At 37.3% G+C, this 20,365-nt stretch overlaps 1 protein-coding gene across 2 annotated transcripts in view; it reads right to left on the bottom strand.

Annotated features, from left to right (window-relative positions):
• Positions 1-19,842, bottom strand: part of LOC131433047 (A disintegrin and metalloproteinase with thrombospondin motifs 7) — a 103,476-nt gene extending 83,634 nt beyond the window's left edge. For both annotated transcript variants that reach the window (XM_058599778.1, XM_058599779.1), the window contains exons 1-2: positions 18,849-19,842; positions 4,481-4,772 (exon numbers count right to left, since the gene is read on the bottom strand). In XM_058599778.1, coding sequence (XP_058455761.1) covers positions 4,481-4,772; positions 18,849-18,945 — 389 coding nt within the window. In that variant the 5' untranslated portion in view covers positions 18,946-19,842. The remainder of the gene's footprint in view (positions 1-4,480; positions 4,773-18,848) is intronic.
• Positions 19,843-20,365: the final 523 nt, after the last annotated feature.

Genomic DNA, 20,365 nt, shown 5'->3' with positions numbered 1-20,365 from the left:
ATTTCATGATTTACTAATCACATCATTCTTACTACTAATAGATTGGCTTGATTCTGGATTGTATATTGCTATGATACATTGAAATTTTTTCCACATTTACTCAGGGCCTATCTCTCTTTTTTAACTAGCAAAACCCACTGTTTGCGACTTATTGCCCATCTGTTGTCAATTTTGAGTTTACTACCCACTAAAAATAAGCTAGAGCCCACCAGTGGGTTGTAGGCTCACTTTGGGAATCACTGGTCTAGAGAAACCTCAGTGGCCACACTTTGTAGCACAGTCAGTCGAATGAGGAATCAAACCGTGGGCAATGAGAGTGAGGAATACTCAAATCGATGAATATTTGACTATGCTTGGAAAAATTACCCAAATTCTATTCCTACGCAGAAGCGCCTTCAAGTGAAGGTCCCATTGATATGCCCTTTAAAATGATGAAATTTCCTTTAGCACTCTTGTCTTGTAACAATAATACTCCTAGGTTGGACTGAATTTCTTTCAACTAGTCAAAGAATCTGCCTGACCTAGCAAAAAGTCAGTTGTTGAAATTATCCAACAATTTTCTTGTGCAAAATATTGTTCCATCTGACTGGAGGCAAGAGAAAATTATCGCCATTCAAAAGCCGGGGCAAAAAAAGCTTCCACTCTTGGTTCATAAAGTCTTATTGCAGCTTCGTACTGCATGAGAAAATTGCATCCAAATTGTTTTCGCTCAAAAACTACAAATCGCATTATGGCATAAAAGGTACTTTTGCGAGATGAGTCAATTGTGGATTTTGACGATCATGTTGAAGACAGCGCAAAGAAAAACAGACAAAGGATCTTTTGCTTCAATTTCTATTGATGTTATTTTAGATTATCTTCAACAATGAAGGATTTCCAGCGGTTTTATACAACTATTTGCATAATCTCTTGTCGGAAAAGCGCTTGTATTTTCACATGGTGATTGGGCTACATTCAGAAGTTGAACTGCTAGGCAAGAGATGGCAGTTCAATTTGAACTGCTTTAAGCACTGATGAGCCGAAGGCGAAACGTGAAGAAATAGAAACAAAATATGTGCTTTTTGCACAAACAAACAAAACTCCTAAATGTCCATTCAGAATCAGTTGCATGGGTCTTTCGCAAAGCTCATGTCTCTGTCCACTTCTCTACATTTTTTCGTGAACAAAAAGAAATTATCTTTGGATGGAAATTATTTTGAGCAAGCACAAAATCCGAGTAATCAAACGGCCTATGTAAAAGTCGGTTTCAGAAGAGCGAGATCATGATTGCTCGCGATCGGTGAAGTATAATGGTATTATTTTTTTCCTCATACAGTGAGAAGTATGGTCCTTTATGTTCTGTTAAAACGTTTTTTTGTAGCAATTGTTTTTGATTAGTTCTCGTGATCGCATTTTAAATGTCCGGGAATGATCCAATCAAATTCACGGGGGATGGACTCGCCGACTTGAGTACCGTATCGTTATTCAGCCTCTTCATGTCCTCTAACGATCGCTTCGAGTAGTGGACCGACGCCAGATCCGACTAGAATACCACGCCATTACGATGATGATTGATGAGCGACGCAACTTCCGGCATGCATTTCGTACTATGTATAAATTTCCCCGTTCATTCATTGGACCATCTTATTCAAACACTTTTGATACATCATTGCCTGCAGTTCCAAAACCAGTAGACTTGACTTTCGCTTCCTGGCATGTGGATTCATGTTCGCCAGGTACTTTTTCAATGTTTGGCCGGTTGCACAGATTTTCCGACCAAGAGCACGTTTCCTTTGGTCTTTTTTTCAGATTTCATTGGAGATTTCTTTCGCTCACGGTCGTCGGCCGGCCGTTTCTATGCACTGATTGTTGTCTAATAGCGCCAAGATGTTATAAATGCCGGAACTGGTGTATCCAACGTTCACAAAGTGCCGTACGATGTCCGTTCTCGACACGGCGGGGTGCCGTTCTTTGAATGCGCACACTTCTGAATGGAGTTGCTTCACTGTTTTTGCCATCACGGTTGGAGTTTGACTGCTGCTCTGCTCGCTCATGATTACTCGCGTACAGAATCGTTGCATGGCTGGCAACGTTGAGAAAATAATGATCGGAAAAAGTTGATTTCATTATCACTCGCGAAAAAATCAACAAAATATTTTTGTTACATTCCAAATACTGATTATAGCTACGAAAGACTGTTTTAATTCTAGCTAGTATTGTAACCAACTACATATTTAGATAAAAACCAATAAAACGCTATTTAGCATGATTTATCAACAGAGCATCCAATTGCAAGTGCTAACAATTTGGCATTTTTTTCATTTCATGAAGGTGTTGTTTTTGTTCATCGGTGAATTTATTCATCATGTATTTTTAAGGGCTTAGATATAATGGCCAGAGCCAATAAAAGTCAAGAAAAGAAAATGACAAGAAATGAATGGCACTCTCAGTTTCGCTTGCAAACTATGAGAACGAAATCCATGTCCAGTCAATGACATAGGCGGAACAGTAGTTTCAAAATTGTGTTCTTTCTTTCATTAGCCCTTTCAGTCATTTGTTGTTTTCAGCGAAAATCCCATAGTATGCAGTGTCGGTATTCAACCGAAGCTTTGAGAATCGAAAATGACAGAAAAAGGTTTCACGATGACTTTTACACGTTGGTGCTCGAGTTTTTAATTCTTTTGTTTTAAAAGAAGTTCTGGGATGTAATTACTTCGGTTTGTCATATTTTAGTCACTCTTTATAGCCAAGCGTCGCAGATTTTCAATACATCTATGAAATTGATGAATGAGAATTGAAATTCTGCGGATGCTCCCTGGAGACGTTAGTTTGGCTTCGTCTTGTCATAGAGGAAAGAGTTTCGTTGGCAATTATACTCTCTCTTTTTTTAATGAGAGACGAAAATGCTTCGTCTTTCATAGTTTGTTCTGGTGTCGGTCATTTACGAGTGAGACAGTAAACTATTGAAAATTAGGTAGTTGGAATGGTTTCTTTCATTGAGAATGCGTGACAATTTTAAGCTCTGATAATGGCTATGAAAATTCATTTCCCAAAACGCTCTTAAACTGCGGAGCATTTTTTAAACTTTTTCGCCGTTTGTAAGGTGTTTTTGATATCCATCTTTGAGAGCAGGAGTGAACCTTAGAAAGCTTCCGGAAAGGTTTGAAATTTGCTCTCTTAGAAAAAAGTAATACTACACATGGCGTAAATCCGAAGATGCCACACTTACTATAGTGATGGAACAATATTACATCTATTAGCATGTAAAATTTGGTATCGTGTATGTTTCGATGTCCAACTCAGCATCCATTGAAACGTAAATTTATATGATTTTATTTCGTAGTGTGTGGTTTAATTTGTTCCTACTCCTTTAGCGAAATTTTAATTTTGTAAAACAGTAAACCGATGTTTAATTTGTTTTTTTGAATCTTTAACTATGAACTTCATAGCGGGATCACGAGAACGTTGACGAACATTCGTCATACTAATGAGCAACTGAACAATTTTTTGATGGTAGGATGATGCATTTGGTTCGAGCTTTGAAAACTGAAAGATTCCTAGCTTCAATTATGTAATTGTTCACATTATCTATTACTGTATTGATGTCCACAGAATTTTCTAAATCAATTTCATGATTCACGTGACTTTCAATGTGTGATCTGTATTTCAATTAATTAGCCCTATTATAAATGAAATATATGACTAATTGGATTAATTATTACTTCATTTTCTGAATGTTACAGGAAGATGATCTGAGTCAAAGTTTGCATGAGTAATCAGTTCACTACAAATGCGACTGGGTTTCTGACGGAAGAGAAAAACGTTGGACTATTTGGAAATAGAACTGAAAAATAATCAGCAGTGAGTAGATTATGAAGAAATTCCTCATTCCGGCTACTTTGCTTGAAATTCCACTCGAAATAGTTTGCTTTTTGAGTCTTTGCCATAAAAGAAATTTATTTGTTCAACAGTTTCAATAACTATAGTACTGGATGAAGGAAAAATTCGATGTTTGATTTGCCGCAGTAAATTTTTCAAATCGATGAATCACATAATGTGGGTTGCTTTTCAGTTTGTTTTAGTAACATTTTGAATTTTGCGAACCTAGAAAAAAATTTAAAATTGATCAGCATCCAATCATTCATTCAAGCATTCAATAAAAAATATTCAGATAACTATTAAGCAGCATTGTTGAGTTTTAAATTCATAGTCATTTTCACATCGATTCTTTATGTATCACTCTGTTAAGGTTAAAAATGTTCATTTCGATGTTATCTACTATGCTATCAATCAATGTATTCTATTATTATTGAATACTAACAAAATACTATATTTACTATCCTGTTATCGATTTGTATACAGAGCCAGAGAACCCAAAAGAAAAAGAGGCTGTATTTGCAGACACAAATGTAAAACCTCGGCGTAAAAACAAATTAAACAAATCCACCCGGCCCTCCCCCAAACAGCTTCTGTAGCGAAGCTGTTAACATGCAGTACTCACTCCAACTCCAGATGCAGCGTCTGATCGGCAACATCGATCCGATAATGTAATTTCCCGCCTTCTTCGTCGGTCGCATCTCGGCGGCTTCTACTCCTCCCTGGTGGCGGATTCTGCTGCGGCGACGGTGCCTCTTCGGTGCCGTCCAACTGCGCCTCATAGTGGTGGTGGTGGTGGTGATGATGATGAAGATGATGATGATAATGTGCTAACCGATGGGAGATCATGTCCCCCCGTTGGTTCACCTTTCGGGGCACGACCAGCTGTGCATCCTCTAGTCGGTCGGTGTAGAGACCTGGGCGTTGGAGCAAACGAGCAAGAAAAGAAAAGAAAAGAAACAACAACAAAATGAGAGAAAGAGCTTCATTATAGTTATTCGGATTCGATATTTCCTATGCGGATCAGTAAAATAAATAATATGGTAAGAGGCTTATTTTCTCAAACGTGCGAAGGCTGCGTGACTTCGACGGGCTGTGGTTTGCTGAGCGCTGTCTTTTCGAATTAGCACCAATTCACCGAGGCGCCAGCAGCAGTTTGCGGTTCGATAGTAATCAAATCAAGCATGTGCATTTGCTTGCAAGCTATACGGTTGGAAAGCTTTGCGGTTGTGAGAAATGCAATGCAGTTTGTCATAGAGCTCCATTTGCCGTGTTTGCTCAGGCAAGCGGCATTGTTTTGATATACTAGTCAGTGTTGTTAGGATCAATGGAAACAATATTGATGGGTTTTGAAATCGTTGTTTTCTGTTTTCTAGGAATGCTACAAAACGGTTACTTCGTTTGTTGCAAATCTCGTAAATAGTCTTTAGTGAATACATTAATTACATGAAGTGTTCAATGGTTTTTAGACGGGGTTTAAATTAGTCAATTTCGCAGAAATAATATAAGATTTCATTTGGATAGATTCTAGTCAGCTTTTAAATGTTGTCTGTGGCAACGCTTCAGACTATCGATTTTTGTCAAACTTTTTCACACATTTTGGCCGGTATCAAATGACGCATTTAACGATGGCCTTCAAATTAGTTAGTTTATTTGGTTTGTATACACGAGAATGCTTCAGGCCTGAAATTTTTCTAGTATCTTCTAGCACTTCCGTGAGCTGCGCACCATCGATCAAGAAATCCTAGGCCAGCCAAAACACTAAGAGCTTCGCATGCGAGAAGGATTTCGCCCTTTCCAATCCAGTAAACAGTCAAACAGGACACTAAAGTAGAATCTAGTGATCAAACACGTGTTAGGACAATATACACCGGAACCTCCATTTACGAACTAAACGGGGGTTCGTAAATGGAGGTAGTTCGTAAAAGAAGTTTACGTTATTTGGGATTTGGTTCGTAAAAAAAGTTTTGTGTAATGAATGTGGAAACCCCCAATCACATGGCCATTTTCGGAACGGATGTGATAAGTGGGTGCAAGACAATGATGTTTGGGGTCGGTTCAAAATCAAAGATGGCGACTTCCGGTTTATCGATATTCCTTAAATATCCTTACAATGTGGGTATTTTCGGAACGGAACTGATAAGTAGTTGACGAAAAACGATGTTTGAAGTGGTTTGGAAATCTAAGATGGCGACTTCCGGTTTATCAATATTCCTAAAAACCCTTACAATATGGGTATTTTCGAACCGGAATTGATAAGTAGTTGACGGAAAACGATGTTTGAAGTAGTTCGGAAATCCAAGATGGCGACTTCCGGTTTATCGATATTCCTTAAAAACCCTTACAATGTGGGTATTTTCGGAAAAGGATTGATGAGTAGATGACGGAAAACGATGAACTGAAGTAGTTAGTTACGGTTTTAAATTTCGACATTCTTAATATTAATATCAGTAAGAAGAGATTGCCATACTGAAGAGGTGTACAATGTTTCATCCGATTCGGAGAAAGTCAATCCTGCCAGTTTATCTGCTATTTATTTCTGGAATTTCTGGAATCATAAATGTTAGAAATTCAGTGTCATGTTGTTGTCTAACTGACTCTTACCACTTGTGCCAAATAATATCCCTTTTTCTCCATGGCTTACAAAATGTTAAATCATATTCCGACGGGCCAGTTGACATGAGATTTTGACAAATTGAAATACAAACAAATGTGTCGTGATGAGAGTAACATTACTTTTTGCACTCTATATCACGTACACTAAAACAACTGAAATTATAATTATTATTTTTTTCGGTTTTTTTTTAACGATATCAAACTAACTAGAGATTATAAGAGGAGAAAGAATATGAAATCATAGAGCCATAGTACTCAAGGAAGAGCAAGGATGTGAAGAATAAAGTGCGGAAAAGTGAGACGTGACAAGGGTCATTTAAGTAAGCAGAAGGCTTCTCGTATCTAAACTTTTAGCTTTTACCAGAGGAGTCGAACTTAGGCATCTTAGCGATACAAGTCATCCGAGTCTCTGATATGTCAGAAAGTAAAGGCAAAGGTCGTTTGCCATTTACTGTCCGAACCGGTTCCGCACTTTATTCTTCACATCCTTGCTCTTCCTTGAGTACTATGGCTCTATGATTTCATAAATAAAAAAGTAAAAAATAATTATTATTATAAATTTACACTGAAAACAAAAAAAAATAGTGAACACGGTCATTGATTTGAAACCAAATTTTAATGTTTGTGGTTGCTTCCAAATATTAGATTGAGACTTCCAATTGTTCAATAAAATATTGAAAGCATACAATATAACTATAACAATATAAAATTATTATAGCTGCTCAGACGTCTACGTGTTATGGTCATTTCGAGAATATAGTACAATATTCAAACAATAATCATTATCAGGAAACACCATTGTCAGAAGCATAACTTTTTTTAAACGATATGTAATCATATCGTAATGATCGTCAAAGAATACCGATAAAACCGAACTCACCATTTTGATTCTTGAAGCGCTTTCAAACATAATTTCCCGGTATATACTCATCAAACCCGTCCCGAAAATACCCATATTGTAAATGTTTTTAAGCAATATCGTCAAACCGGAAGATGTCATCTTGAATTTACGAACCACCTCAATCATCGTTTTCCGTCATCTACTCATCAATTCCGTTCCGAAAATACCCATATTGTAGTAATTTCCATGGAGCCGGAAGTTGTTTTCATTGAATGCAAAAACCTCTTTTTACGAAGTTGGTTCGTAAAAAAAAGATTACGTTATTTGGGATGTGGTTCGTAAAAAGAGTTACGTTAAAAGAGGTAACGTAAAAAAACGTTCGTAAACGGAGGTTTGGGTGTACAATGAGGTTCTTGCGAAATACGAACGATGCATTCGAACGGTACAATTACGATAAGATACATTATGCTTCCTGGAGAAAAGTTCTAGAAGGCCATTATTCGAAGAGAAAGCCCTAGACAGTAAAAATTTTTTTTTTGTTGATAAGTTCACAAGAAAGCTTATGATCTCTGGCAAGGTATTTGCAGCTTCAGACAATAAACCCATGATCTCGTGACAAACAAGACTATGAAGGAAACTAAATCAACTAGAAGTACAATACTCGTTTTTCCTGCTATAATCTTTTCAATTTTCCTAAATTTACTATAGTAAATTATAGAAAAGCTTCTAGCCATTTTATTTTTAGTAGTAGTATAACTTTCCGTTTTTATCTCGTTTTCTTTCGATTTCTGACTAATTGTAGGCATATAGAGATAATTTTTCTATTTTTCGGTATATTTGCCGTATAACCGGTCTTCGCCGAGTGATGACGTCATATTATGTGAATTCCAGTGGAGCTAGTGTCATCAATAGTAAATTGATTTCTATTTATTTGCTCTCATACAATACTTAGTTGTTTATGGTGTTAGTTCATCACGCTACCAAGCAAAGTGTGTTATCCTACATAATTTTTCTTATATCCCTTGAACACTGACGATAATGGGTCGTTTCTTGGTTTAGTGAATCAAAAAGCTTTTGGTAAAATTTTTTGAGATGCTACGTGATTCACTCATGTATCTGAGTTTCAAATGCGGGATGATGTAACTATTGCATCTTAATCCTACGAGACAGGACCTTATAAGATAGATGATACAGTTGGAATTTTACCCGCCGTTGAAAATTCAGATGCTGGAAATTGTCAGTCATCAACTATCTTGGACGAGTTGGCTAGAGTTGGTACCACGAATGAAAGATCCAGCTTTATCACTGTTAACTATTTGGATAAAGCACATCGTTCGTTCTAAGGTTGCGTTCAAACATGCCAGCCACTGGCACAGATTGCAAACTCGCGCTCAAACAACAGCATTTTTACCAGATTTGAATCTAAAAATGTGAAAATGTCGATTGCAATTTTCCTAGCATCTTTGCAGGATTCTGGTCAGAAATCTGACTGGACACTGCAAACTCAACCATCACATGGCTACTATTCAGCGTGCTAAGTATTATTTTTGTAATTTGTGTAATTGCGATTGCGTACTTCATAGCATCTGATATGTAACTGTCCCGCATTGACGTAACTAAGTATTCGGGTTTTTGGTTCTCCATACATGGTTGAATCTGTGTATGGTGAGCTAAAATTGAAGGATATTCACGTAACATGGCAAGAAGCAATAGTCAGAGGAGTTCATCGTTCTTCCTGCAATAAATGAATCCGTTTTGTTTCTACCCTAAAAGGTTGGAGGTTTAATAACTGTGTATTTTGGCCCCTGCAAATCGCTCAGCATCTTTTCGTGAATGTAGAACGATTTGCTTCTTTATGTTTTGTGCTGTTTTCACATCTCATCCATTTCACATTTTCCTTCCATGTTCGTTCTATTCTTCCCTCTCATCAGAAAAATGATGAGAAGCCACGGCAGGGCGCAAATCTCTAAATAATCAGAAATACGTGCCACTTAAGCCAATTAGTTTCTATTAGCTGCGGGCAATAAACCAACGTGACAAACAAACGAAACTATGACGGATTCCTTTTTTCTGCTATGATATATTGAAGTTTTCTAAATTTAGTATATTAAATGATAAAAAAGTTTTTAGCCCTTTTATTTTTAGTGGTGTTCATTATCAGGGGACGCAACAGCGAGCCTTCATATTGGGGAGAGTGTAGGTTTTGAGGAAAAATTTTTTTTAATATACCGAGTGCTGTGATCACGCCTTCCCCATTTCATATTTTCATAAATATTGCTTAGAGATTTATCAAAAAATTGTAGTAGGTAATGTCAGAGGCATAACCGCGATAGATAATTATTGATTTGATACCGTTTGATCGTTGAAAATTTTGTAGCCCTGAAAAGAACCATCTGGTTTCGGAAAATTGCGTTTGCCATTGTACCTTCGATTTGCAGAGAAGTAACCTTTACACACTTAAAACCAATTCTCCGTATAGTAAAATACCGAGAAAGATCGACCATAAAAATTTTTGCGGATTGCTCAGTAAACAGTATTATGTTTTCCGAGATTCGATCAGTTAATTTACTGATTTTTCGGTAAAGTGCATTTTTTTGCCGCGATTTGGTAAATTTTTTATGCTAAACTCATCAGTGATTAACAATTATCCGCTTTTACCGTTCGTCAAGACAACAGTCATTTACGTTTTTCATTTTCGCTTGGTACTACGCAGATCTTTTCTGACGAAATATTTCGAAGACCTTTTGCGATGATTATTGGGCAAAATGGAAAAAGTTCAGAAGGAAAACGTAAGCTCCTACGATCTATTCAGTAAGTATAAAAACTACAAATTATTATTGGTTATATATAGAATTCACCTTCCAGATTCTGCTTTCACTGTCGGTAAGTATTTATAGGATATGCCGAAGAACTTCAACGGAATGTCAACTAACAATCAGCGTTTGGGTCGAATTGCATATTTTACAATTGTACTTACTCGAAACAAATAATGTAATACCTTATGATAAAAAAGAGCCGGAATTTTCATTTTAAACTTCCCGCGCTTGTCCAATCGGTAAACTTTTATTCTATCAACGTTGGCAACACTTTTATACACATTCTGTCAAATTTTGACGCATATCGTACGATTAGTTTTTGTTTGGCGTCTATACAAAGAAGTTGAAAAATTTTCGTGTGGCGATTTTTATAATGGATGAAAATTTAGAACAACGGCTCGCCTTCGAAGCGCCATTCGGTCGATTGTTGTGCGGTTTCGATGTCATATTTATAGATCCACACCTCATCACCAGTTATGATGCATTCGATGAATGTGGGGTCACTGTCTGCGTTGGAAATAATCTCTTTGGCCACATCAACACGACGCTGTTTTTGAATGAAATTCAGCTATTTTGGCACCAGCCGAGAAGCGACGCGTTTCAAACCCAAAACATCAGTTAAAATGTGTTCGGCTGATCCATAAGAGATGCCCAACAACACAGCAATCTCTCTAATCGGTACAGAACGATTTTGCAACACGATTTGCTTCGCCGATTCAATGTTTTCTTCAGTAACAGATGTTGTTGGGCGGCCAGGGATCTCATCATGATCCAAGCTTGTACGACCTTCTTTGAAGCGTTTATACCACTCGTATGCCTCCTAGACACGATTCACCAAAGGCCTTTTCTAACATTTTCAACGTTTCGGAACACTTAAATCCATTTGCAACACAAAATTTGATGCACGCACGTTGTTCTAAATTTTCATCCATTATAAAAATCGCCACACGAAAATTTTTCAACTTCTTTGTATAGACGCCAAACAAAAACTAATCGTACGATATGCGTCAAAATTTAACAGAATGTGTAAAAAAGTGTTGCCAACGTTGAGAAAATAAAAGTCCACCGATTGAACAAGCGCGGAAATTTTAAAATGAAAATTCCGGTTCTTTTTTGATCATAAGGTATGTGTGTTTATATGAAAATAAAATGAAATGTTGATTAATTGGATATTTACATCAGGTGTACTTTGCTTCCGCTGTTTTCCGATAGGTGGCTGTACTGGCTGAGGCTGGTCAAAATACATAGATGATAATGCCTTTAAAGTGAGTGTGTACAGTGCCTAACGTATTGTCATCGCCGTTTCAGTGACAGTTCTTCTTGTTTTTGTATTATTTACACTCGAGAATGTCTGTTTAAGTGCCCAATTCTCGCCATTTGCGGGAAGTTTTAGTTTTCTGTTTTTAGTTTTTACATCGAATCGTAACCGGTGATGAAAAGTGGGTTCGATACGATAATCCTAAACGCAGAAAATCATGGGAAAAGCCCGGGCATGCTACTTTGTCAAAGGCAAAACCGAATATTCACGGCTTAAGGTTATGATTTGTATTTGGTGGGATCAGCTTGGTGAGATTTACTACGAGCTCTTAAAACCGGATGAAACCATCACAGGAGATTGCTACTGAACGCAACTGATGTGCCTTAGTCGCGCGCTAAAAGAAAAGCGGCCACAGTATTAAGAGCGACATGACAAAGTCATCCTTCTACACGACAATTCTCGGCCTCACGTCGCAAAAGTGGTCAAAAAGTACCTGGAAACGCTGAAATGGGAAGTCTTGCCATAACCGCCGTATTCTCCAGATGTCGCCCCTTCCGATTTTCACCTATTCCGTTCGATGGCACACGGCCTGGCAGATCAACATTTTCAATTCTTCGAAGAGTAGGAAAAATGGATTGCTTCATGGATAGCGTCAAAAGTGGACTCCTTTTTTCGAACCGAGATCCGAAAATTGCCGGAAAGATGGGAGAAAGTTGTCGCTAGCGACGGACAATACTTTGAATAATACATCTGTAAGCACCTTTTCGCAATAAAGCTTTTAATTTTGGAAAAAAAAACGGCGGAAGTAAAGTTGTACAACTGATAGTTGAAAAAATCGAATTCTTAGTTAACTTTCAATTACTGAAAGCTCAGTAATTCATAAATTCCTCTTCTTTTCTCCACGGAACACTCAGTAAAGGTTATGCCGAGAGCAGACAGTAAACTGTTTGCTGACGATTCTGGTAATAACTGAAGTTATTAGTCAATTTGATCTTTTGCCGAGATGATGTCGAGGTCTCGGCAGTGCAAATCTCAGCAATTATTTTACCGAGTTTCAGCGAAAAGAAAAGTGTGTAGTTCTTTAGATAACATTTAGAGCCCTTAGAAGGGATAATTTTGTATAATGTTCTCCATCGTTGTCCACTTTTCGTTGTTGTTTTTTTTTTCAATACAAACGACCAGCAACAGGACGACGCAATCACTCTTGTTTGACGCAAAACTCACACTGCTAATGTCCCACGACAGATTTTTTTTGCGTTCAGGTTCAATGGACGGAGCCTCATTTTCACCATTAACTGAAGCACCAGTTGAATAATGTTGGGTGTAGTTCCATTTTCACTCGATGTGTCTCCGTTCGTGGATTATCAAAGCTTGCAAACGTGCAACAGTGTCTATTCAATGATTCGATTTATTTTAGTTTTGTGTTTGAACCTATTTTTTCACTACTCAAACAATGTTTACGTAATATCAACAATAATTTTACACCTTCTTCCATTCGTTTTGTGGAAGAATTAGAGAAATACTCAAACAGGGAAAAAGTTATTAGGATATCAAATCTGGAGTAATTTCGTCATACTTTCGTGTTGTGAAATAATTTTGAAGATGCACCCAGGTGAGTATAGTAAAGTAGGATGTAGTCCTACGTCAAGAAATATTCTCATGAAATCTATTAAAAAACAAGAATTAATTCAGCTCTGTGTTCAGAGCTTTTGACATTATCTCCGAAATTTCCGGAATCGGGAACTGGAAAGCGATATACCCGAAATCGGTTCGTTTGGTCAGCAACTAAACAAAATACAATTCGATACATAGCTTATTCGATCATAAGACCTTTCATTTGAATCTAAGATTGTGAAAATCGGTTTGAGCGTCATTGAGGCAATGAAGCTATCGTCATTTTCATCTGCAGAATCGTACTTAAACTATCGTATGCATACTTTTTACTAATTCTTGTAGCATCTGTTAGTTCGCGCATTATCGAATCAAGGCCTAGATCGTGAAACAGTTGGTAATCGACAATTCGACAACTTTTGTTCAAGGAGACGCAAATGAACCCTGTGAACGTAAGGAAGCTGTGGGCTCACTTCAAGCACAATCGGAACCTTTTGATTTGAACGAAGTAGAAAAGGTCAATAAGTCCGTCTGGTTTATCCAATAAAGCGAATCGGAATTCGTGTCTTCAAAATAACGAAGAGGTTAAACCGAATCAATAAACAGCAAACGATGGCCAGTTCCCGGCGAGGAAGCTGTATCGTGAGTGTTAGAAACATCTAAAATTCAGAATTTCTGGAAAGTATTCATTTTGTTGGGACTTTTAGTAAATATAAAATTATCACACCCTACAAAGTTCAGTTGCACCGAATTCAATTGATTAGAACACAACATTTCATATATGTTTGTTGTGCATTTTTCGTTTAGCTGCGAATACTTCAAAATTTTAAAATTTCTTTGGAAATATCGATTTTTATGAGATTTTGTAGCAAATATGCGAATATTTTACCAGCTGCTAACTTCAATCGATCATTAAATAGAATGTTTACATGTTCGTTTTGAATTTCACTTATGTGCCTCAAACTACTCAAAACTTAAGCATACAGTTTTTAAATTTATGTGAAAATACCAATTTTATGAATTTTGTTTGTGTTAACATGAAATAAGTTCCTTTCACATATATTTTGGCTATTGCTAACTTCAATCGTTTTGTAAACAAAAATACCCGAATGTTAGCTTTAAATATCGGTTAGGTGTGAAAAAACTTCTATGATTTTAGAGTTTTTGTGTAAATTTCCAGTAGATACCAAATTATTTCACTCTTCTAATTTTAGCAGGTACCAAATTTAATCGATTGGTATAAAAAAAATCTAAAATGTGTACTTTGTACGGCTAGCTAAGTCCTGAATACGCTGAGGTCTTTTTTACGGAGTTTTCAATGTGGATTTTTACTCGGATTTTTTTACGCGGATTTCTGGGGTTGCGCGATTTTTCACACGTGGTTTTCCGAAATCACGCGGTTTTTTACGGGAATTTACAAAACTATCCTGTTTTCTTGTTTTGTCTGAGAAATGCACGTCGAGATCTGGTATTCAGGCGGTATATTAAGTCAACACTCTTGCACTTAGATATTTAGGTATCTTTCAAGACACTGAGAGCATTAATTTGAATCATGATTTATGGAAATTGGTTCGACCGTTGCTGAGAAATCGAAGTGAGTAGTCCCAAAGTAGAGTGCCAACTAGATGAATTTATCAGTAAGTTTTGTAAAAATTTGCACGTCGTTTCGCCATCACTTATGAAAAAATATTCATGAAAATGAAAATTTTTCACTTATCGCGTTGTAATCTGGATCAACTTTTCGGGGGTTATTTAAAAAATTCAATTCGCATCTTAGTTTGTAAAAATCGGTTGAGAAATTTCCGAGAAAATTGTGTGCGCATTTGCTCATAGATTTGCAGATAAGGAGTGTATCGAAAATAAGCTATTCACATACATTTGTGTTGTACGCATGTATTTGTGATGGTTTTTCATGCTCAGATCACAGCATGCTGTGCGTTTGGCTGTCAGCTTTTGTTTGTTTACTTGTTTGTGAGGTTGAAATTCTGTGTTTTCAAAATGTCGCATATTGAAAAGGAAGTGAAAATTAAGGTTCTGGACACATGGGTAAGTGAGAAAGGTAGTACTATGCGAAAATTGGCGAAGCGGTTCGGAATTCGTCATGCCAGTGTTGAAACCATCATTAGTAAGTTTGGGGAACGCTATTATTTGGATGAGCTACCAGGAAGAGGCAGAAAACCCGGTTCTTCCAACCCGAAACTGGACCAGAATGTGGTATCTCTAATCATGAAGAACAAATCAATGTCAATACATGATTTGGCCAAAAAAGCAGGAACGAGTGTCGCAATGATCAAGCGTATCAAGCGGCGAAATCATCTGAAGACCTACAAAAAGCAGAAAATCTCGGAACAAAGTGTAGAACAGAAGAAGCGACCAGCAACAAATCCGGAATTGTATTCGCGTTTTTTACAGTGTCCGGATGCATGCGTTTTGATGGACAATGAGACTTATGTAAACGAGGACTCAAAAACCCTTCCAGGTTCACAATACTTTACTGTCGTCGTTTGGGAGGATGTGAGCGACGCGGACAGGTCGATTCAAGTGGAGAAATTCGGTCGAAAGGTAATGGTATGGCAAGCAATATGTTCCTGTGATTTGAAGTCAACCATTTATTACACTACCAAAACTATAAATGCAGAAATATATCGATCTGAGTGTCTCCAGAAGAGATTGCTGTCTTTATATAAGAAGCATAGTACACCTCCACTGTTTTGACCGGATTTAGTGTCGGCTCACTATGCCAAAACTACTCTCAATTGGCTGGCGGGAAAGGTGACCCATCGAACGTTACTGGGCAATCGTGAAGAGGGTCTTCAACAAGACTGGGAACATGCTGGGAACATGCAGAGGTTCCAAAAAATTTGGGCTCAAGCGTCCAAAAAATGCGATGCAACACTTGTCCGGAACTTTATGAAGAGCGTTCAATGAAAAGTTCGAAAATTCTTAAATTTTATCCGGTTTTCACTTTGCTCAAGTTTAAACTCGTACAATAAAGGATCACTTTTAAGTTTGAACAAAATATCGTTTTTTATCATAATTTGAAAGAAAAATTTGTGGATAGCTTATTTTCGATACACTCTTTATTGCCTTGTAAATTCGGAACCGGAATTCGGATAGAGATAACATTCAATTGCGACCTATGGGACCATAAGACCTTTCAGTGGAATCTGAGTCACACACAGATATTTTGAGATTTCGACGATTTGAGTCGAATGGTATATGACACTCGGCACTCCGGGCCTACGTTCAAAAGTCGGTGTTCACAGTGATTGCATAGCCTTTCTATATGAGAAAGACAAAAATGATTAAACTTGAATTTGCTCACACATTCATATTTTCACTAGAAGTTATACCGTAAAAATGAAAAAATGTATTTATTTGAAGTGAAGTTGGTTTCTACACTTGACGCAATACATTCTGTTAAATTGAATTGTTTATTTATTGAATCTTCGGAAAGTACCGTACAGATATTTCTTAACGTAATATATGTTTGTCTAAACTGGTTAAAAGTATCTTGCCGCTAACTTATAACTAGATTTAGTTAAATTAAAATCAAAAAGATGGAAAGTTTCAATAAATTTTCTACCGCATCTATCCACCGGGCCCACACTTGTACAGCATATTCCAAAATACCTCGAATTAGGGCGCAGTAGAGATCTTTTAGTGTGTAGAAATCATTAAAATCAGTGGAATTTTGTTTAAAAAATCCCAACGTTGCAAATGCTTTAGCCGTAGTTGATGCAATATGGGCCGTGAAGCTAAGTTTGCTGTCGAATATTACGCCTAAATCACGAATAGAGCTTATCATGATACATTTACTAGTGTTAAGCAGCATACCATTCACCAAACACCATTGTTCGATATTTGCTATGTCTTCTTGAAGTACTACAGAGTCGAGATTCGAGGTGATTGGGTGAAAGATATTCAGATCGTCAGCATAGAACAATTTTCCAGAATTAATGCGATTAGAAAAGATCGTTGATGAATAAAATAAATATTAGCGGTCCCAAGTGACTTCCTTGAGGAACACCGGTAGGTATTTCGAGCTTATTTGAAAGTATGGCATCAGCCTTGACGAAAGCGGATCGATCAGAAAGATATGATTCCAGCCATATAGTTACCCATGGGGGGAAGCCATGTCGTTGCAACTTTAGGATGACAACATTATGTGGTACTTTATCGAATGCTTTAGAAAAATCGAAATACATCGCATCAATTTGTTGGCGCTTATCGATGGTGGGAATCAAGCTGTTTGTGTATGATAATAAATTCGACGTTATTGATCGTTTTTTTTTACAAACCCGTGTTTACAATCAGCAATGATTTGAGACGCTTTAGAGTACATCGCGTCGTAAACTAATTTTTCTAGTACTTTAGCTAGACAGTTTGAAATCGAGATCCCTCTGTAATTTTCAATATTATTTCCATTCTTATGTATTGGAACTCTATCAGCGACTTTCCAAGCACTAGAAAAATTATGTTCGATTATTGATCGGTTGAAAATCATATCAACTGGCACAGTTAATGATCGGGCACAACGTTTTAAAAACACTGGCGGTAGACGATCTGGTCCTGGATCTTTCGCTGAATCTAAACTGAATAGTGCTTCCATCACTTCAGTTTCACTTATATTCCAGATAGGTAGATTAACACTGTACGATTGCAAACTATCAATGTATTCCTGCGACGGATTGACAGGGGAACTGTTGAAAACACCACGGAAATAATCGGCAAATAAATTAACGGCCTCAGATGCAGAATGAGCGCTTACATCTTCGAGAAAAACATTTACGGGAATGCCACCAGAACGTTTCCTGCTTTTTACATATGTTCAGAAAGTTGAGGGATTATTCACTTAGCGTTATTTTACTAATTTCCAGAAAACTTCTTACGTTTTTTGTCAGAATTGGAATATTTAACTGCCGCTGCTATTTCATTCTTTTATTTCTCTGCTAATGTTGACCAAGGCACTAGATTGTGCCTTCTAAGACCTTTATTTATTAAAACTTTTTTTGGAACACTCGAATTGTAATGAAATCTATAAAATTGTATTCTCTGATACTCAATTGCATTATTCTCTGCAAAACTGAAGAAAAAACTCACATTCTGTAAATATAATGATAAAAAGTCTTGAAACCAAAAATTTACATTGCCGTCGGAAAAATGAAATCGTATTTTTTTATTTCGAAATAATGAAAATTTTTTTGATGAAATTTGAATGGAGACCACATGAATTACTTACTTTTATTCCAATAAAAAAAATCAAATAAATTCCTTCAATAGTTTTCGATAAAACACGAGTGGCTTAAAGCTGCCGACTTTCTATTGTAACTTGTTGTTTAAAAATACATATCCTATCGCTTCGAAAAGTCCGTGGAAGTATAAAATAGATCAGAATCTCATTCTGCATAGACATAAAACCTTCTCTTAATCCTTTTTTTCTTTTGATAAAGTTCATAATCAGAACTGTTACTAGCGATGTTTAATTGAAGAATATTGCAGTTCATTTGTGTTGTCCAAGATTTATCTGTCAAATGATCATACAATTTTGATAGTCGGGCGATGTATTTGAAACTAAGGAATAGTTATTTTAGGATGTAATGTGATTATTATTTTTTAAGCTGTTTTTAAAATAACGTTGGATTTTGGGCCCATTTGAAAATGACAAACGAGATGTTCAATTCAAATGGGTTTTCCCACTCAACTTGTCCATGTACACTTTATAATAATAATGGTTTTCAATGTCACTTTCTTCAAGTGAATATACTCAAGAATGCCTATATATTGCGAGAAGAAATTCTTCATTTAAAAATCTACAACAATTATCTAAACAGTCGCAACATCAACGAACCTTGATATTCGAAGTCGGCTCGAACTGCAGCCGCCGGACCGTAGATAATGGTCCACGTGATTATGCTCAGCCTCAAAAGCCTCCCGCCAGCGCACATGATTCGTTTGTAGTACCTTTGCCTACCGTAAAGGACTAGTTTCACTTGAATTCAGCAGCAATCGAATGATCGGCTGTTTCGCGTAACTAAAGAAAATTTTCCTTAATCTACTGATGATAAATTATCACTTTTCGAATCTTCCAATTTCTGAACAACACAAAAGAAATAAAAAAAACTCGTTCACCGAGGGGTGCGAAATGGTTTGTGCTCTCCTCCACTTGCCCACTCTATCTCTCTCTGCAGACACGCATTTATTTGCTTCTTCAATCTTCGCAAACACGCACTTCCACTTTGCTGACTCACTTAGCCGGATCGTTCTATCTATTCTATGTATTTTCGTTTTCGATGCACAACCAATTTTTTTCTCTTGCGTTTGGCTCCTCCTCACCCTAAACTATCGATTTCCAACCAAACACTTAAAACTAAACTAGTGCCAGAAGAACCACTTGCGGAGGAGTGTAATATCGATCGTAGCAAAACAACACTTCTTTGGCCCAGACCTGACCCGAACCGAACCGAACCGCACCGCTAAGCTTAGCTTATTTTATCCATCCGCGCACGGGGCCTTAGCCATTATCGATCGATCCACTCATCTTAGCGTTGATGGTTGTTTGTTTTCGTGTCTTCCGGTGCAATCAACGAAATCCCACCGATACACGGCTGCCGGATTTGATCGATGATCTGCGTCCCGTCCACTTATTTTCTTTCTTTCGTTTATATTTTTGTTTTGCTGCTGCGGCGATGGTTCGGAAAATAAATGATTGAATAAGAACAGACTGCCGTAAAGGCTTGCGGGAGGAGGCTCCACCAGTCAAGCAGAAAACGATCTCACACTTCGTCGGAACTAAGACCAAAACGCGTTCGACTTGATCCGCTCGCTGCGGTAAACTGACTCGCGATCCGCTGCTGCACTGATCGCGAGCTGTGCGTCCGTCCACACGCTGGTTGGCTGACGATTCAGGCACGGTACCGTGCTGCCAGACCGCAGGGGAATTGCTGAGAAAGAGGTAAAATGTGTTGGAAATAAGATTTAGGTTACTTAACTTACTGCAAGACGAATACTATTCGGAATTATTTTGCCCGAAGATGAAGGATTATACCATCGGTTCGTTGATTAAACTAATTACTCAAAATAAATATTTTGTAGAGACTCAAATGAATGAAACGTCATCATTGGGGTTTGATTCTTTCCGTTCCAGCCGTCGTCAATGATGCCCAATTAGAATTAGATTTCAGGTGTGCCGTTCAAGTGGAACCAGCAGGTTCTTTTTCTGTTGAATTTACTGTGTACTGTGGGAGAACAAATTTATTTTAGTTTTCGAGCCGTTAAAAAAATCTGAATTTTAACCATACGAATAAAGGTGGCGTCTTAACCAACTCTTGTTTGAATTCTTGTTGGTTGTAATCCAAAAAAAAAGTT

The sequence above is a fragment of the Malaya genurostris genome, chromosome 2 (genome assembly GCF_030247185.1).
Source record: "Malaya genurostris strain Urasoe2022 chromosome 2, Malgen_1.1, whole genome shotgun sequence".
NCBI lineage: Eukaryota > Metazoa > Arthropoda > Insecta > Diptera > Culicidae > Malaya > Malaya genurostris.
Note: the sequence above shows the minus strand (reverse complement) of the source record. Positions and strands in the feature narration are given on the sequence as shown.